Source organism: Oncorhynchus tshawytscha, unplaced genomic scaffold (genome assembly GCF_018296145.1).
Source record: "Oncorhynchus tshawytscha isolate Ot180627B unplaced genomic scaffold, Otsh_v2.0 Un_contig_388_pilon_pilon, whole genome shotgun sequence".
Lineage (NCBI taxonomy): Eukaryota > Metazoa > Chordata > Actinopteri > Salmoniformes > Salmonidae > Oncorhynchus > Oncorhynchus tshawytscha.
Window position 1 is genome coordinate 234,786 of NW_024609827.1, and position 19,325 is coordinate 254,110.

General features: G+C 46.3%; 2 protein-coding genes across 3 annotated transcripts in view; one reads left to right on the forward strand and one right to left on the reverse strand.

The window, feature by feature from the left end:
- Positions 1-10,838, forward strand: part of aven (apoptosis, caspase activation inhibitor) — a 47,997-nt gene extending 37,159 nt beyond the window's left edge. The window contains exons 3-6 of one of the 2 annotated variants that reach the window (XM_042319184.1): positions 6,700-6,770; positions 7,707-7,802; positions 9,062-9,365; positions 10,062-10,838. In XM_042319184.1, coding sequence (XP_042175118.1) covers positions 6,700-6,770; positions 7,707-7,802; positions 9,062-9,365; positions 10,062-10,264 — 674 coding nt within the window. In that variant the 3' untranslated portion in view covers positions 10,265-10,838. Of the gene's footprint in view, positions 1-6,699; positions 6,771-7,706; positions 7,803-9,061; positions 9,366-10,058 lie in introns of both variants that reach the window. The other variant, XM_042319183.1, reaches the window with a different exon arrangement.
- A 1,497-nt stretch (positions 10,839-12,335) lies between these two features.
- ryr3 (ryanodine receptor 3) overlaps positions 12,336-19,325 on the reverse strand; it is a 268,014-nt gene continuing 261,024 nt past the window's right edge. The window contains 6 exon segments of the mRNA XM_042319182.1: positions 12,336-12,890; positions 13,742-13,793; positions 13,962-14,062; positions 14,426-14,490; positions 14,927-15,083; positions 16,177-16,311. Of these exon segments, the coding sequence (XP_042175116.1) occupies positions 12,795-12,890; positions 13,742-13,793; positions 13,962-14,062; positions 14,426-14,490; positions 14,927-15,083; positions 16,177-16,311 (606 nt within the window). The 3' untranslated portion in view covers positions 12,336-12,794.

Below are 19,325 nucleotides of genomic sequence, written 5' to 3' on the forward strand. Positions count from 1 at the left end.
CTCCATTGAATACTGAACACTTCATCAGTTTCCATGGTCTATATGTATGCTCTAGGCTATATATGTTTGATAGGAAAATCTCAATCTTGCAGGTGGGAAACAAACATCTCAGAAAGCAAGCTCTGAAAACAGATGTGCTAACATGAAATGCTCTGGAATAACCCTCTGTAATAAATTACACTCTGTACTCTTAAACAGTTTTCCTCCCTGCATCCGATTGACACTGATACTGTAGTCTAATCCTGCTATTTCTCTGTGTTTGGTATGGGCCAAAATGTCACAATATATTCATAAACCTTTTTAATGACCAAATGATGAACAGTTTTGTGCTTAATCTTGTTACATAGGCTCATATGTGATTATGAACTCGATGCTTGGCTGGATTCGAACTGATTATCACAGACATCGTCTCACTTGTTCCTGGCAGTGGTGATGAAGGGGTCTAAATATCGGTTCTCCTACCGATTTGCTTTCTTGACTCCAGAGTTGAATTGCAATTAGCAAATCCCGTTAAAGAGTCAGTGTGTTAATTGCTTTGGTTTTTAAAAAAGCGTGACAAAGAAGCATTATAGTGGTATCCCTCAATGGGTAGCCTAACCACTTGTTGGATTAAGAGAAGACGAGGACTTTAGTGGTGTTGACTACTGCTTGTGGGCTCCTGAGTGGCGCAGCATCTCAGTGCTAGAGGCGTCAATACAGACCCTGGTTTGATTCCAGGCTGTATCACAACCCGGCCGTGATTGGGAGTCAGCGCACAATTTGTCTCGGCGTCGTCCAGGTTTAGCCGGGGTAGGCCGTGATTGGGAGTCAGCGCACAATTTGTCCGGGTTTAGCCGGGGTAGGCCGTCATTGTAAATAAAAATTGGTTCTTAACCTAGTTAAATAAAATAAATAAAATTGTGAAAGCCGTTCTTAAAGCCACTTTTGACATAACTCCCAGTTCTAACAATGCTGGGTTTGTGTGGGTCACATCAGGCTCTGCTTCCCACAGTTGTGTCAAGTTGGCTGGATGTCCTTTGGGTGGTGGACCATTCTTGATACACACGGGAAACTGTTAAGCGTAAAAAACCTACTAGCGTTGCAGTTCTTGACACAAAACGGTGAACATGGCACCTACTGCAATACCCTGTTCAAAGGCACTTAAATCTTTTGTCTTGCCCATTCACCCTCTGGATGGCACATATGCACAAACCATGTCTCAAGGCTTAAACATCCTTATTTCCTCCCCTTCATCTACACTGATTGCAGTGGATTTAACATGTGACATCAATATGGAATCATAGCTTTCACCTGGTCAGTCTGTTCTTAATGTTTTGGTTACTGAGTCTATATCACACTATGAACTTTAAGGCCTCTCATCATGTACAGCCGTGGCCAAAAGTTTTGAGAATGACACATATTAATTTTCACAAAGTTTGCTGCTTCAGTGTCTTTAGATATTTTTTGTCAGATGTTACTATGGAATAGTGAAGTATAATTCCAAGCATTTCATAAGTGTCAGTGTTTTATTGACAATTACATGAAGTTGATGCAAAGAGTCAATATTTGCAGTGTTGACCCTTCTTTTTCAAGACCTCTGCAATCCGTCCTGGCATGCTTTTAATTAACTTCTGGACCGCATCCTGACAGATGGCAGCCCATTCTTGCATAATCAATGCTTGGAGTTTGTCAGAATTTGTGGGGTTTTGTTTGTCCACCCGCTTCTTGAGGATTGACCACAAGTTCTCAATGGGATTAAGGTCTGGGGAGTTTCATGGCCATGGACCCAAAATATCGATGTTGTGTTCCCCGAGCCACTTAGTTATCACTTTTGCCTTATGGCAAGGTGCTCCATCATGCTGGAAAAGGCATTGTTCATCACCAAACTGTTCCTGGATGGTTGGGAGAAGTTGCTCTCAGATGATGTGTTGGTACCATTCTTTATTCATGGCTGTTTTCTTAGGCAAAATTGTGAGTAGTGAGCCCACTCCCTTGGCTGAGAAGCAACCCCACACATGAATGGTCTCAGGACGCTTGGCATGACACAGGACTGATGGTAGCGCTCACCTTGTCTTCTCCGGACAAGCTTTTTTCCAGATGCCACCAACAATCGGAAAGGGGATTCATCAGAGAAAATGACTTTACTCCAGTCCTCAGCAGTCCAATCCCTGTACCTTCTGCAGAATATGAGTCTGTCCCTGATGTTTTTCCTGGATAGAAGTGGCTTCTTTGCTGCCCTTCTTGACACCAAGCCATCCTTCAAAAGTCTTTGCCTCACTGTGCGTGCAGATGCACTCACACCTGCCTGCTGCCATTCCTGAGCAAGCTCTGTACTGGTGGTGCCCCGATCTCACAGCTGAATCAACTTTAGGAGATGGTCCTGGCGCTTGCTGGACTTTCATGGGCGCCGTGAAGCCTTCTTCACAAATTTGAACCGCTCGCCTTGAAGTTCTTGATGATCCGATAAATGGTTGATTTCGGTGCAATCTTACTGGCAGCAATATCCTTGCCTGTGAAGCCCTTTTTGTGCAAAGCAATGATGATGGTACTTGTTTCCTTGCAGGTAACTGTGGTTGACAGAAGAAGAACAATGATTCTAAGCACCACCCTCCTTTTGAAGCTTTCAGTCTGTTATTCGAACTCAATCAGCATCACAGAGTGATCTCCAGCCTTGTCCTCGTCAACACTCGCACCTGTATTAACGAGAGAATCACTGCCATGATGTCAGCTGGTCTTTTTGTGGCAGGGCTGAAAGGCAGTGGAAATGTTTTTTTGGGATTCGGTTTATTTGCATGGCAAAGAGGGACTTTGCAATTAATCTGATCACTCTTCATAACATTCTGGAGTATATGCAAATTGCCATCGTGCAAACTGAGGCAGCGGACTTAGTGAAAATTTATATTTGTCATTCTCAAAACTTTTGGCCACGACTGTACCTTGGTTATAATAATGTACTCTGCTGTACATACTATACACTTGAATCCTACTGTTTACAATATGATACAGTTTATGACATTGCCTTTGATATGCCTGCTCATCTGAAACAGATTTCCCACAACTGACAGGAACTGACTGATGATTTGTCTGTGTAATGCTGAGACATCTGAGACTCCAAGACAAACTCAGGGTAGATGAGAAAGAGGACTCGTTTGGATGAAGCAAGGCGACGTGTCATGGATGTCTCGCTCTCATCTCATCCCCCTCTCTGGAACTCTGACAGCACTCCGTCTCATCACCTTGGCAGCTGTTGCCATGGTTCTGTCACCGTCGGCTGCTGTATCGCCGAGTGAGCCTGAGAACAACCTAGATGGCCACACAGATCAGGTTGACACTGGTCTACCTGTGAGGTTCTGAAGCGTCTTTATCATCTCCTTAATGTTTCAATGACATTACCTTATTAATGCATATATCACCTCAGTCAATGTGACTTGTTGACATAGAGACAAACTCTGCTGTCCTCTCTTGACCCTGGGTTCCTGTGGTGCAGAGAACAATCAGCAGCTTCTGCCTCACCAACACCAACTGTTGTTGCCAGGAAACCCTGGCTGAACGACTGTTTGAATAGAGGGTTAGGGACAGAAGCTGTGACTGAAAGACAACATTACATGACCAAAAGTATGTGGACACCTGCTCGTCAAAAATCTAATTCCAAAATCATAGGCATTAATATGGAATTGGTCCCCCTTTGCTGCTATAAAAGCCTCCACTCTTCTTGGAAGGCTTTCCACTAGATGTTGGAACATTGCTGCAGGGACTTGCTTCCATTCAGCCACGAGCATTAGTGAGGTTGGACACTGATGTTGGGCGATTTAGGCCTGGCTCTCAGTCAGCATTCCAATTCACCCCAAAGGTGTTCGATGGGGTTGAGGTCAGGGCTTTGTGCAGGCCAGTCAAGTTCTTCCACACCTATATCGGAAAAACATTTCTGCCAGTTGGTGAAGCGTGATTCATCACTCCAGAGTACACGTTTCCAATGATCCAGAGTCCAATGGCGGCAAGCTTTACACCACTCCAGCCAACACTTGGCATTGCACATGGTGATCTTAGGCTTTTGTGCGGCTGCTCTGCCTTTGAAACCCATTTCAGGAAGCTCCCAACAAACAGTTTTTGTGCTGACATTGCCTCCAGAGGCAGTTTGGAACTCGGTACAGAGTGTTGCAACTGAAGACAGACAATTATTTTCACGCTACGCGCTTCAGCACTCGGTAGTCCCGTTCTGTTAGCTTGTGTGGCCTTCCACCTCGCGGCTGAGCCGTTGTTGCTCCTCGACGTTTCCACTTCACTGTAACAGCACTTACAGTTGACCGGGGAAGCTCTGGCAGTGCAGAAATTTGACGAACTGAATTGTTGGAAAGGTGGCATCCTGTGACGGTGCCATGTTGAATGTCACCACTTTTCATTGCGGCCATAGCACTGCCAATGTTTGTCTATGGAGTTTGCATGGCTGTGTGCTCAGTAACAGGTTCCAGACACTTGTAGAATCTATACCAAGGTGTATTGAAGCAGTTCAGGTTTGTGGTGACCCAACGCCCTATTAAGATGCTTTATGTTGGTGTTTCCTTTATTTTGGCAGTTACCTGTATTCTTTGTTTCTGATGCCCCTCAGTGGAAAGGGTTACTAAATGAGTTCTGAAGTGCTTATTATAGAACTGCCAGTGAAAGGAATCAATAGTCTGCTTTCATAAGACTTTCTATGATACACTGTCTTACTGCATAACCAACCTGGTTTGGTGACCCTTAGTGACTGACTGTTTGGTAACCCCTAGTGACTGACTGGTGACCCCTAGTGACTGACTGACTGGTGACCCCTAGTGACTGACTGACTGGTGACCCCTAGTGACTGACTGACTGACTGGTGACCCCTAGTGACTGACTGACTGGTGACCCCTAGTGACTGACTGACTGGTGACCCCCTAGTGTGACTGACTGACTGGTGACCCCCTAGTGACTGACTGACTGGTGACCCCCTAGTGACTGACTGACTGGTGACCCCCTAGTGACTGACTGACTGGTGACCCCCTAGTGACTGACTGACTGGTGACCCCTAGTGACTGACTGACTGACCCCTAGTGACTGACTGACTGACTGGTGACCCCTAGTGACTGACTGACTGGTGACCCCCTAGTGACTGACTGACTGGTGACCCCTAGTGACTGACTGACTGACTGGTGACCCCCTAGTGACTGACTGACTGACTGGTGACCCCCCCTAGTGACTGACTGACTGGTGACTAGTGACTGACTGACTGGTGACCCCCTAGTGACTGACTGACTGGTGACCCCTAGTGACTGACTGGTGACCCCCTAGTGACTGACTGACTGGTGACCCCCTAGTGACTGACTGACTGGTGACCCCCTAGTGACTGACTGACTGGTGACCCCCTAGTGACTGACTGACTGGTGACCCCTAGTGACTGACTGACTGGTGACCCCCTAGTGACTGACTGACTGGTGACCCCCTAGTGACTGACTGACTGGTGACCCCCTAGTGACTGACTGACTGACTGGTGACCCCCTAGTGACTGACTGACTGGTGACCCCTAGTGACTGACTGACTGGTGACCCCTAGTGACTGACTGACTGGTGACCCCTAGTGACTGACTGACTGGTGACCCCCTAGTGTGACTGACTGGTGACCCCCTAGTGACTGACTGACTGGTGACCCCTAGTGACTGACTGACTGGTGACCCCCTAGTGACTGACTGACTGGTGACCCCTAGTGACTGACTGACTGGTGACCCCCTAGTGACTGACTGACTGGTGACCCCTAGTGACTGACTGACTGGTGACCCCTAGTGACTGACTGACTGGTGACCCCTAGTGACTGACTGACTGGTGACCCCTAGTGACTGACTGACTGGTGACCCCTAGTGACTGACTGACTGGTGACCCCTAGTGACTGACTGACTGGTGACCCCTAGTGACTGACTGACTGGTGACCCCTAGTGACTGACTGACTGGTGACCCCCTAGTGACTGACTGGTGACCCCTAGTGACTGACTGACTGGTGACCCCTAGTGACTGACTGACTGGTGACCCCCTAGTGACTGACTGACTGGTGACCCCTAGTGACTGACTGGTGACCCCCTAGTGACCGACTGACTGACTGGTGACCCCCTAGTGACTGACTGGTGACCCCCTAGTGACTGACTGACTGGTGACCCCCTAGTGACTGACTGGTGACCCCTAGTGACTGACTGACTGACTGGTGACCCCTAGTGACTGACTGACTGACTGGTGACCCCCTAGTGACTGACTGACTGACTGGTGACCCCTAGTGACTGACTGACTGACTGGTGACCCCCTAGTGACTGACTGACTGACTGGTGACCCCTAGTGACTGACTGACTGACTGGTGACCCCCTAGTGACTGACTGACTGACTGGTGACCCCTAGTGACTGACTGACTGACTGGTGACCCCCTAGTGACTGACTGACTGACTGGTGACCCCCTAGTGACTGACTGACTGGTGACCCCCTAGTGACTGACTGGTGACCCCTAGTGACTGACTGGTGATAGCATAATAAGAGGTTTGCATGCTAATATTTGTATCATATGTTAATATGTAACTTAATGAAATAAACTGTATGACATGAATATATGAAATAATTCATAAATAAGCGAATTATGTATTTAACAGACAAACAGATCTGTCTAGTATCATTCTGAGCAACTGACAGCAGTAGCCTGGTTTCAGAATCTTTTCTCTCTCGTTCTCAGGGGACTCCTTCACTCAATTCCGCTTTTCTGAGGAGAAGGAGTGGGATATTGACTCTTTGGCAGCCAATCAGGTAAATATGGTATTGCCTTTTCTCTGTTCCTTGTTGTTTCCAGTATAGCTCTCTGTCTCTGTCTCTGTCTGTCTGTCTGTCTGTCTGTCTGTCTGTCTGTCTGTGTGTCTGTTTTCAATAAGATCTTGTTGCCAATAGTGTTAGGGTGTTGTTTTGGTACTAGTCTATTTTGTCCCAGGAGTTGATCAGTGCTCTCTCTTCCTCCGCCCCCTTCCTCAACACTCCGCCCCATTCCTTCACCCCGCCCCTTCCTCCCTTCACCCCCACCCCCTTCCTCCCTCCATCCCACTCGCTCCCTCCCTCCACCACCCCCCTCGCTTCTACCCCCCGCCCCTTTCCTCCCTTCTACCCCTTCCCCTCCTCCTTCTACCCCTTCCCCCTCCTTCTACCCCTTCCCCTCCTTCTACCCCTTCCCTACTCCTTCTACCCCTTCCCTACTCCTTCTACCCCTTCCCTACTCCTTCTACCCCTTCCCCCCCTTCCCCCTCCTTCTACCCCTTCCCTACTCCTTCTACCCCTTCCCCTACCCCTTCTACCCCTTACCCCTTCCCCTACTCCTTCTACCCCTTCCCCTACTCCTTCTACCCCTTCCCCTACTCCTTCTACCCCTTCCCCTACTCCTTCTACCCCTCCCCCTCCTTCTACCCCCTCCCCCTCCTTCTACCCCCTCCCCCCTACCCCCTCCCCCTCCTTCTACCCCTCCTCCTTCTACCCCTTCCCCTCCTCCTTCTACCCCTAACCCTCCTCCCTTCTACCCCTTCCCCCTCCTTCTACCCCTTCCCCCCCCTACCCCTAACCCTCCTCCTTCTACCCCTAACCCTCCTCCCTTCTACCACTCCTCCTTCTCCCCCTTTCCCTCCTCCTTCTACTCCTAACCCTCCTTCTACCCCTAATCCTCCTCCTTCTACCCCTCTCCTTCCCTCTCCCCACATCTAGTTTTCAGCAGTGTTTGTGGACCTCCCAGCCCTGGCCCAGTCTCTACAAGAGCTGCCTCTCCACCAGAGACTGAACCTGGAGGCTGAACTAGTCCAGGTAGGTACTGATGCCTCTCCACCAGAGACTGAACCTGGAGGCTGAACTAGTCCAGGTAGGTACTGATGCCTCCTCACCACAGACTGAACTAGTCCAGGTAGGTACTGATGCCTCTCTACCACAGACTGAACCTGGAGGCTGAACTAGTCCAGGTAGGTACTGATGCCTCTCCACCAGAGACTGAAGACTGAACTAGTCCAGGTAGGTACTGATGCCTCTCCACCTGAACAGACTGAACTAGTCCAGGTAGGTACTGATGCCTCTCCACCACAGACTGAACTAGTCCAGGTAGGTACTGATGCCTCTCCACCACAGACTGAACTAGTCCAGGTAGGTACTGATGCCTCTCCACCACAGACTGAACTAGTCCAGGTAGGTACTGATGCCTCTCCACCACAGACTGAACTAGTCCAGGTAGGTACTGATGCCTCTCCACCACAGACTGAACCTGGAGGCTGAACTAGTCCAGGTAGGTACTGATGATGCCTCTCCACCACAGACTGAACTAGTCCAGGTAGGTACTGATGCCTCTCCACCACAGACTGAACCTGGAGGCTGAACTAGTCCAGGTAGGTACTGATGCCTCTCCACACAGACTGAACTAGTCCAGACTGAACTAGTCCAGGTAGGTACTGATGCCTCTCCACCACAGACTGAACTAGTCCAGGTAGGTACTGATGCCTCTCCACCACAGACTGAACTAGTCCAGGTAGGTACTGATGCCTCTACCACAGACTGAACCTGGAGGCAGTCCAGACTGATGCCTCTCCACCACAGACTGAACTAGTCCAGGTAGGTACTGATGCCTCTCCACCACAGACTGAACTAGTCCAGGTAGGTACTGATGCCTCTCCACCACAGACTGAACTAGTCCAGGTAGGTACTGATGCCTCTCCACCACAGACTGAACTAGTCCAGGTAGGTACTGATGCCTCTCCACCACTGACTGAACTAGTCCAGGTAGGTACTGATGCCTCTCCACCACAGACTGAACTAGTCCAGGTAGGTACTGATGCCTCTCCACCACAGACTGAACTAGTCCTGATGCAGAACCTTTTTGCTCCATTGGGTTTGGTGTTGGGCGTCTACACCTCTTTAGGCGTCTAGACTACAGTATTCAGAAGTGTTGTAATATTACCATGGAAACCTGTTGAATTCTTTCTGTTTTCAGAGCTTTCCCAGAAAGTCATTGTCTAAGTATTGGTAGTGTATTTGGGTTGAATCCAGATGTATTATCTAATCCTGTTGTTATATATCAGGTGACCTCTCCGGTGGAGCTACCCACTATGACCATGGCACCCAAACAGAACTCTGTAGCGCTGGGTCTGTTTAAGCCTCCTGTCCCAGGAGTCCCAGCAGCTCAGAAAGGCCTTAGTCCAAGCCTGGGTGTTTCCTGTGCCTTGAGCACAGCCCCAGGCGCTGTTCCTCTGGGCTCCTCAGCTGCCAAGACCCCTGTGGTGGATGACATGGATAAGGATTTGGACCAGCTGCTCAGTCTACAGAGCTCAGACTCAGAACCTTCACTGTCCCAAACTGGCAGGCTTGTTGAGGTTCCAAATAAACGTGAGTACCCATAACAGTTTTGTTCTGTTCTGCAATCTTGTAATTAGATTATACACGGTTGCAGACTATTCAGTGTGGAAAAAATAACTTGTTGCTACAACAACCCATCACCCAGGACGTGCTACCTGTCCCAGGCCTGCTGTTTTCAACTCTCTAGAGACAGCAGGAGCGGTAGAGATACTTTTAATGATCGGCTATGAAAAGCCAACTGACATTTACTCCTGAGGTGCTGACTTGCTGCACCCTCGACAACTACTGTGATTATTATTATTTGACCCTGCTGGTCATCTATGAACATTTGAACATCTTGGCCATGTTCTGTTATCTCCACCCGGCACAGCCAGAAGAGGACTGGCCACCCCTCATAGCCTGGTTCCTCTCTAGGTTTCTTCCTAGGTTTTGGTCTTTCTAGGGAGTTTTTCCTAGCCACCGTGCTTCTACACCTGCATTGCTTGCTGTTTGGGGTTTTAGGCTGGGTTTCTGTACAGCACTTTGAGATATCAGCTGATGTAAGAAGGGCTTTATTAATACATTTGATTTGATGATTTGATTAGATCACTTAACAGTAACCTAAATAAAGGCATTAATAATTTGCTAGCAACATACAGAGAAACAATATGGAAAATTGTTGGTTCGTCCTCTATATCTGTGTGAGTACTAGGGAGAGTGCAACTTTCTGTTTTCTTTTTTCAGCAGCATTAGAGGAGAGGGAGGAGCTTGTTCCGGAGGAGGAGAGGGAGGAGCTTGTTCCAGAGGAGGAGCTTAAGAAGCAGGAGACACAGCAGGCCAAGGAGGAGATTCAGAAGGAGGAGGTGGCTGTACCTCCCAAGGCAGCGGTAGCAAAGGAGGTGGTGACAGAGGAGGACCTGGAAGACTGGCTGGACAGCATGATCTCCTGACCCCTGAACTCTAACCTTTGACCCTGTCTGACCTAGGAGAAGGACCGTCCAGTCCCCATCAGCCCGTATCACATGATAACGAGTACATCCCTCAGCCCCTAACAGTCTTACATCATATTCTAATCCACCACAGTCAAGACATGGAACACTGCTTATATAACAGCAGATTCATTAATATACTTTTCATAAGATCGACTTTGAATGAAGGCATTGTTGGGAGTTCTTTCCCTCCCATTTGACTGATTCACATCAAGTCCCATGACTTCTCCATCCTACCCTGGATGGCTGTAGCAGCTGAGCTCTGTGAGCTGTTCCAGATTTCCTATTCCTTGTCAGACACGGAAAGGGGCTCACACAGACTGACACATTTTCCCCTCTGAAAGGTTTCTGTAATTGGATCGATGTTGTGAGCTAATTGACAGCCCATGGAATACAGACATGGTTTATTGCATTGGTTAATTTATTCATTTCCTTCCCCCCCTTTCCTTCTCAAAAAGAAATGCAGGTTTCCCAAAGCTACTACATATAAATGGCCATACAATAGCAGTTACTGTTCAATAAATTCTGAATTATGTTTTTTCTTCAGTGTGTAATTTCTACTATGGAAAGAAAGGTGTACAGGCAGACAATGGACACTGTAGTTTGGGAACAAATCCAAACTGAGCAACAAATACACAATGGATATCTAGATTTTTTTTTTCTTCTAAAAAGCTATCCCTACTGTAGCTAGGTAATTCTAGAGCACGAAGGGTGTCAAGTTCTCATTTTAAGGCACATTGGCACTTTATAAACACCTATAATGGGCTCAAGACTGACCCTTGAGGGACCCCTTTTTTAAATTCCTCATCTCACCAAGCTAATTAGATTCAGATCCAAGTTCAATAAAAGGTAGAATTAGGTCTAATTTAATTTCTAGTCAAGTTTCATCACCATCACAATTCACATTGTAGTGTTTTGGTTCTCAGGTAATATCTTGGGTATTAATCTCATGGCTTGTACATTCAATCACTCCTCAAGCTGTAACCCTACATATATCAATGTCTCCACTCTACCACACAACACACATTGTGCAACAGTTTTGGGGGGTAAGCAAGTGAAAAGGGTAACGTGTCATCATAACAGAGCAAACAAGGTGTCGACGTGACCTATCTTCACAATGAAAATTCAAACACCAAGTCCAGTCATCGTCTTCATCAACCTCAGTCTCTCCTCAGTAGTGGCTGGCCAGTTCATTAGGTGATACTGTATGATGGATACAATGGCAGCAGAAGAGCTAAGTGGAGCTAGATTTCATGTTCCATTAAGGTTCAAGTGAGTTAGTCTTTACCAGATAGTGTTGTGGGGTAGCTGGATGGTGTTCTGGTGTCCTCTCTACCCAGATAGTGTTGTAGGATAGCTGGGTAGTGTTCTGGTGTCCTCTACCCAGATAGTGTTGTAGGATAGCTGGGTAGTGTTCTGGTGTCCTCTACCCAGATAGTGTTGTAGGGTAGTGTTCTGGTGTCCTCTCTACCCAGATAGTGTTGTAGGGAAGCTGGGTGGTGTTCTGGTGTCCTCTACCCAGATAGTGTTGTAGGGTAGTGTTCTGATGTCCTCTACCCAGATAGTGTTGTAGGATAGCTGGGTAGTGTTCTGGTGTCCTCTACCCAGATAGTGTTGCTGGGTAGTGTTCTGGTGTCCTCTACCCAGATAGTGTTGTAGGAGCTGGGTGGTGTTCTAGCTGTGGTAGTGTTCTGGTGTCCTCTACCCAGATAGTGTTGTAGGATAGTGCTGTCCTCTACCCAGTAGTGTTCTGGGGTAGTGTTCCTCTACCCAGATAGTGTTGTGGGGTAGTGTTCTGGTGTCCTCTACCCAGATAGTGTTGTAGGGAAGCTGGGTGGGTAGTGTTCTGGTGTCCTCTACCCAGATAGTGTTGTAGGGTAGTGTTCTGGTGTCCTCTACCCAGATAGTGTTGTGGGGTAGTGTTCTGGTGTCCTCTACCCATATAGTGTTGTAGGGTAGTGTTCTGGTGTCCTCTACCCAGATAGTGTTGTAGGGTAGTATTCTGGTGTCCTCCACCCAGATAGTGTTGTGGGGTTGTGTTCTGGTGTCCTCTACCCATATAGTGTTGTAGGGTAGTGTTCTGGTGTCCTCCACCCAGATAGTGTTGTGGGGTAGTGTTCTGGTGCCCTCTACCCAGATAGTGTTGTAGGGTAGTGTTCTGGTGTCCTCTCTACCCAGATAGTGTTGTGGGGTAGTGTTCTGGTGCCCTCTACCCAGATAGTGTTGTAGTGTTCTACCCAGATAGTGTTGTAGGGTTGTGTTCTGGTGTCCTCTACCCATTAAATGTTGTTTAAGTGATGTAAGAAGGCTGCCTCAGATAGGATGTAGGGTTTTTGAGTAGACTTGTCTCTCAAATACAGACAGTGCTTTACGGTAAATGGGAAGTGTTAAGTGTCCTCTCTACACAGGTAGGGTAGCTAGCTAATGTAGTTTTAGGTGTTCTCTCTCAAGGTAGGGTTGGAGAGTAGCTGGGTAGTGTTAGCTGTCCTCTCTACCCAAGCAGGTCCTCATACTGCTTCCTGAAACAGTCCCCAGCAGGGAAGAAGTCCCAGCATCTCTCCTGGTACATCTTCCACACATACGACTCCTGTTGAAGGACAGGGAAATACACAGTAGTTAAAATGGTTTTAGGAGTGAAAAGGTCATTTTACATGAAATCAAATTGTGTAGTGTGTTAAAGTCAAATGGCAGCAATATTACAATTTTGAAATCCACATGACATTCAAAATGAGTGGCATTGTTGGCGGTGTAGGGAGCGATTTGCATTTTCTGTGTATCCAAGTTTACAAACTATAATTTCAACTTGAAATTATAGTTTGTAAACTTGGATACACAGAAAATGCAAATCGCTCCCTACATATATATTCAACTTCTTGGATGCATTCAGATTCAGAACCAGAGACAACATCCTGGTACTTTGCAAGGTAGAGAAAGAACAGAGCCTTTGCTAGATTCCGAAGCCAAAGTGGCATTTATTGTCTTCCTATGAATTGGTCTCTAGTGTTTAAACTGTTATAAGCTATTAGGACTATATCCCATTCCTGAAAGCTTAGACTCTATCAAACATGGACATGTCTAGACGTTGAACCAATGTGGAATAGATGTTCAATTGACGTCTCTGCCCAATGGGTCTAAGAAGGTGAATATATGAAACTTTGATAAACCTCAAATTAATGCAACATCTACCATATTGAAACAGAATATTACATTGAAATTCAAAAATGTATGCGATTTATTCATTCAATTCAGTTTTTAAAATCATGAAATACAACAATTTATGAATTCAATGTGTGCATTATAAATTGTTAGATATTAAATACAATTTCTGTTGGCACTGAAACCACTCCATAGTTCTATTCTAGTGCTAGAGTTTCAATGAGAGAGATTTAGATCTGAGACGTGTGTTCATATGATAAAGAGAAGTGTTGTTGTACATACCTGACCAGTGTGTTCAGTCTCGTCCTTGTTGATGAGGTACATCAGGAAGAAGCTGCACAGAATGAAAAGCCATGTGGCCAAATATTAATTCAGGCTTTCATCCAGAGCATCACTGGTAAAGTTAAGTACATCTAATTAAATTCAAACGAGAGCCTTTAATGGAGCATCTCTGGTCGTATGTGCTTGAACAACATCCTCGTGTCAGTCAGTATGTACTCACAGGTAGTTGGCCAGGTTGTGTTCTTGTAAGGTGTGGGTCTCAAAGCCGTGGGGTGTTGTGTCAAAGTAGTCGTTTCCAATTCCACAGATGAAGCATTTAGTCTACAGTAAGATGATAGAATGTGTTTACCCAATCAGATACACTCCCCTCCCCTAACATATTGCATTTATTCAAGAAGATGCTTATTCCTAACATTGATCCTTTATTATTTTTTATTTAACTAGGCAAGTAGGTTTAGAACAAAATCTTATTTACAATTACGGCCGAACCCTCCCCTAACCCGGACGACGCTGGGACAATTGTGCGCCGCCCTATGGGACTCCCAATCACGGCCGGTTGTGATACAGCCCGGGATCGAACCAGGTTCTGTAGTGACGCCTCTAGCACTGAGATACAGTGCCGTAGACCAGTGCGCCACTTGGGAGCCCAGAAAATGTTCTAGGTGAGACCAGGTGAACTCTTACCTCCATATCCTCCTTCACCTGCTCCTGCTGGTCTCTCAGTTCCCCAAACGCATCAATAATCAAACCTGGAGCATTGAACAAGACAGCATTTTAACTTCTTAAACACAGTAAAGTTCTCTCAGCTGCTGTTCTGAACACTGGGGGCCATACGTATCATAAGTTTCAGAGTAGGAGTGCTGATTTAGGATCACACCAGGTAAGATTACATGATCCTAGACCTCACCCCAAAGAGCCTGGTATTTAGTTGAATTTTTATTTATTCTAGTGTTTACATGGCAGCTAAAGGCTGAATTGTGTGTAAAAACATCAAGAACTTCAAGACAACTAATGTGATACAGTATCAAAGTTCTGTAGGAACATACCAAAGTTGGGGTCAATTCCATTTCAATTCAGATAGGTAAAACATTGTAATTCCAATTCAAAATGCCACCTATTGTTAGTGTATTTCCTGTGTACTTCCTGAATTGACTGGAAATAACCACAGCCCTGGTAGCAACGTACCCTGAATGATGGCCAGGAGGATGACGATGACGAAGAAGAAGAAGGTGATGTCGAAGAGGATACGCCACAGCTCGTAGGGGTCTCCGGCCGGGTCCTCGAGCTCATCACCGATACCACCGCCGGCCCTCACCCCCGCGTACAGGTGGAACAGATAGCACTGAGGAGGATATAGAGGTGGAACAGATAGCACTGAGGAGGATATAGAGGAGGAACAGATAGCACTGAGGAGGATATAGAGGTGGAACAGATAGCACTGAGGAGGATATAGAGGTGGAACAGATAGCACTGAGGAACAGATAGCACTGAGGAGGATATAGAGGAGGAACAGATAGCACTGAGGAGGATATAGAGGAGGAACAGATAGCACTGAGGAACAGATAGCACTGAGGAGGATATAGAGGAGGAACAGATAGCACTGAGGAGGATATAGAGGAGGAACAGATAGCACTGAGGAGGATATAGAGGAGGAACAGATAGCACTGAGGAGGAACAGATAGCACTGAGGAGGATATAGAGGAGGAACAGATAGCACTGAGGAGGATATAGAGGAGGAACAGATAGCACTGAGGAGGATATAGAGGAGGAACAGATAGCACTGAGGAGGATATAGAGGAGGAACAGATAGCACTGAGGAGGATATAGAGGAGGAACAGATAGCACTGAGGAGGATATAGAGGAGGAACAGATAGCACTGAGGAGGATATAGAGGAGGAACAGATAGCACTGAGGAGGATATAGAGGAGGAACAGATAGCACTGAGGAGGATATAGAGGAGGAACAGATAGCACTGAGGAGGATATAGAGGAGGAACAGATAGCACTGAGGAGGATATAGAGGAGGAACAGATAGTACTGAGGAGGATATAGAGGAGGAACAGATAGCACTGAGGAGGAGGGGTTTTAAAACTCGATCTTTCAACAGAAAGTAGTAAAGGATAGAGGGGGAGGATTTTAAAGTCCTCGTTCAACAGATCTACACTAGTGAGAAGTGATGAGGTGTCTTCAACGCTGTGTGAAGGATATGCAGCAGTGTGGACAACCTTCTTGGATCCCTTCCTAAAACATGTTCTGTGAGTCGTGGAATGAACTCTAACCAAGCCATCTATTAGTGGGTTATCTTAAGAACTTAACGTGTGAAGGATGTGCATGACTCATTTATACGTGCTATGACACAGTATCAATACTACTGCGTTGAGTCATCCTTTAGCAGTGAGTAGTGGTGTGTGTGTGTGTGTGTGTGTATAGACTTACAGTCATCATGTCGTCACACTTCATGTCAGGTGCGTCCTCATCCTCGCTCTTGTTGTAGAACTTTCTGAAGAAGTTGAAGGCCACTACAGTGTACAGATACACCACCACCGCCAACAGGCCTACAGTCAGCACCAACTGTAGAGAGAGAGAGAGAGAGGGGTCATTATTAGTGATGATGTTGAAGGCCACTACAGTGTACAGATACACCACCACCGCCAACAGGCCTACAGTCAGCACCAACTGTAGAGAGAGAGAGAGAGAGGGGTCATTATTAGTGATGATGTTGAAGACCACTACAGTGTACAGATACACCACCACCGCCAACAGACCTACAGTCAGCACCAACTGTAGAGAGAGAGAGAGAGAGGGGTCATTATTAGTGATGATGTTGAAGGCCACTACAGTGTACAGATACACCACCACCGCCAACAGACCTACAGTCAGCACCAACTGTAGAGAGAGAGAGAGAGAGGGGTCATTATTAGTGATGATGTTGAAGGCCACTACAGTGTACAGATACACCACCACCGCCAACAGGCCTACAGTCAGCACCAACTGTAGAGAGAGAGAGAGAGAGAGAGGGGTCATTATTAGTGATGATGTTGAAGGCCACTACAGTGTACAGATACACCACCACCGCCAACAGGCCTACAGTCAGCACCAACTGTAGAGAGAGAGAGAGAGAGAGGGGTCATTATTAGTGATGATGTTGAAGACCACTACAGTGTACAGATACACCACCACCGCCAACAGACCTACAGTCAGCACCAACTGTAGAGAGAGAGAGAGAGAGGGGTCATTATTAGTGATGATGTTGAAGGCCACTACAGTGTACAGATACACCACCACCGCCAACAGGCCTACAGTCAGCACCAACTGTAGAGAGAGAGAGAGAGGGGTCATTATTAGTGATGATGTTGAAGGCCACTACAGTGTACAGATACACCACCACCGCCAACAGACCTACAGTCAGCACCAACTGAGAGAGAGAGAGAGAGAGAGGGTCATTATTAGTGATGATGTTGAAGGCCACTACAGTGTACAGATACACCACCACCGCCAACAGACCTACAGTCAGCACCAACTGTAGAGAGAGAGAGAGAGAGAGGGGTCATTATTAGTGATGATGTTGAAGGCCACTACAGTGTACAGATACACTTCCAACAGACAGCGCCAACTGGAGAGAGGAAATTAATATTCACATTATTCTCAACATGCAGAAATGTAAAGTGTGTTGAGACCTGTGTCAAATGCACTTTAAATAAACATGACTTCACTTGAGAGAGGATAACAACCCCGCTCCTCCACCCACTCAACTAGTTTCCAGTCGAAGCTCCCATCCACTATAGACCATGGTATCTGCCTATAGAGCAGCAAGAGGAACTGCCCCTCCCTGACTTCAGGCTCTGCTCAAAGCCTACACCCCATCCCGAACACTCCATTCTGCCACCTCTGGTCTCTTGGCCCTTCCACCCCTATGGGAGGGCAGCTCCCCCTCAACCCAAGCTCCTCCAAGCTCCTCTCTCTCCTGGCACCCTTAATGGTAGAAACAGCTTCCCCCTGAAGCTAGAACAGCAGAGTTCCTGTCCATTTTACAAAAATATCTGAAACTCTACCTCTTCAAAAAAGTATCTTAAATCATCCCACGCTCCCCCAAAATATTAAACAAAAGCCTTTTGAGAACTAACACTAGCACAGACTTTACCCCCTAACTAGCACAGACTTTTCCCCCTAACTAGCACAGACTTTACCCCCTAACTAGCACAGACTTTACCCCCTAACTAGCACAGACTTTGCTGATAGCTACTATATTGAGGAAAAATGTACTTACTATGACTGAGATATGTGGCTGTCCCACCTAGCTACACCTTATATACAAAAGTATGTGGACACCCCTTCAAATGAGTGGATTTGGCTATTTCAGCCACACCCGTTGCTAACAGGTGTTTAAAATTGAGCTTTTTGAAAAATTTGCTTTTTGATCTTAAAGGCCTAGTGCAGTCAAAAACGTGATATCCTGTGTTTTATATAGTGCATTCAAAAAATATTCAGACCCCTTGACTCTTTCCACATTTAATTAGGTTACAGCCTTATTCAAATATAGATCGTTTTTTTTTATCTCATCAATTTACACAACATAATCCCATAATGACAGAGCAAAAACAGGTTTGTAGACATTTTTGCAAATCCATAAAAACAAAAATAAATGAAATATCACATTTACATAAGCATTCAGACCCTTTACTCAGTACTTTGTTGGGGCACCTATTTTAATCCATTTTAGATTAATACGGCTGTAATGTAACAAAATGTGGAAAAAGTGAAGGGGTCTAAATACTTTCTGAACGCTCTGTATATATTTCCACACTAAATAATACTATGAAATTGGGACATTTATTATAATGTCATTTTAATGTAAGAGCCGTTTGAAAAGACCGCCTGAAATGTCAGCCTGTTTTGGTGTGATGGAGTTTTGGCCTGCCTGGTGACATCACCAGGTGGTATAAGTTAATAGACTAATAAGTAATAGTTTCAAACCTCTGCCAATTAATGTTCAGGTTACAGATTCCTCCCGTTAGGCTCATCCAATCAGCCCCTCACTCCCAGACAGTCCTAGCTAAATTCTTCCTTGAGAAATTTGGTCTTCGCTAAAAAGCTATTTTTGTTTCTTTTTGACACTTTTAATTGGAAAAAAATAACAGTAAGGTACTTAATTGTTACCTAGAAATGATTTGATATTGAGATAAAAACAGCTGAATTGGGCCTTTAATTTAAGGTTAGGGTTAGGCATTAGGGTTAGCAGTGTGGTTAGCAGAGGTGTGGACTCGAGTCACATGACTTGGATTCGAGTCAAGACTCGAGTCACAAATATGATGACTTGCAACTCGACTTTGACTTTAACACCAATGACTCATGACTTGACTTGGACTTGAGCCTTATGACTCGACCTGACTTGATATCAAGTCTGATGTTACTGCTGTTCCTAAAGCCATTAACATATGTTAGCCTACTGTAACCACACTGTGTGTGTGTGCGTGTGTGCGTGTGTGTGTGTGTGTGTGTGTTGAGCAATTGTGTACAAGCCTACATCGCCCGATTGCGCCCCAAAGCGACCCTCGATCACTATGGGGGGGGTCTCATGGCTACCC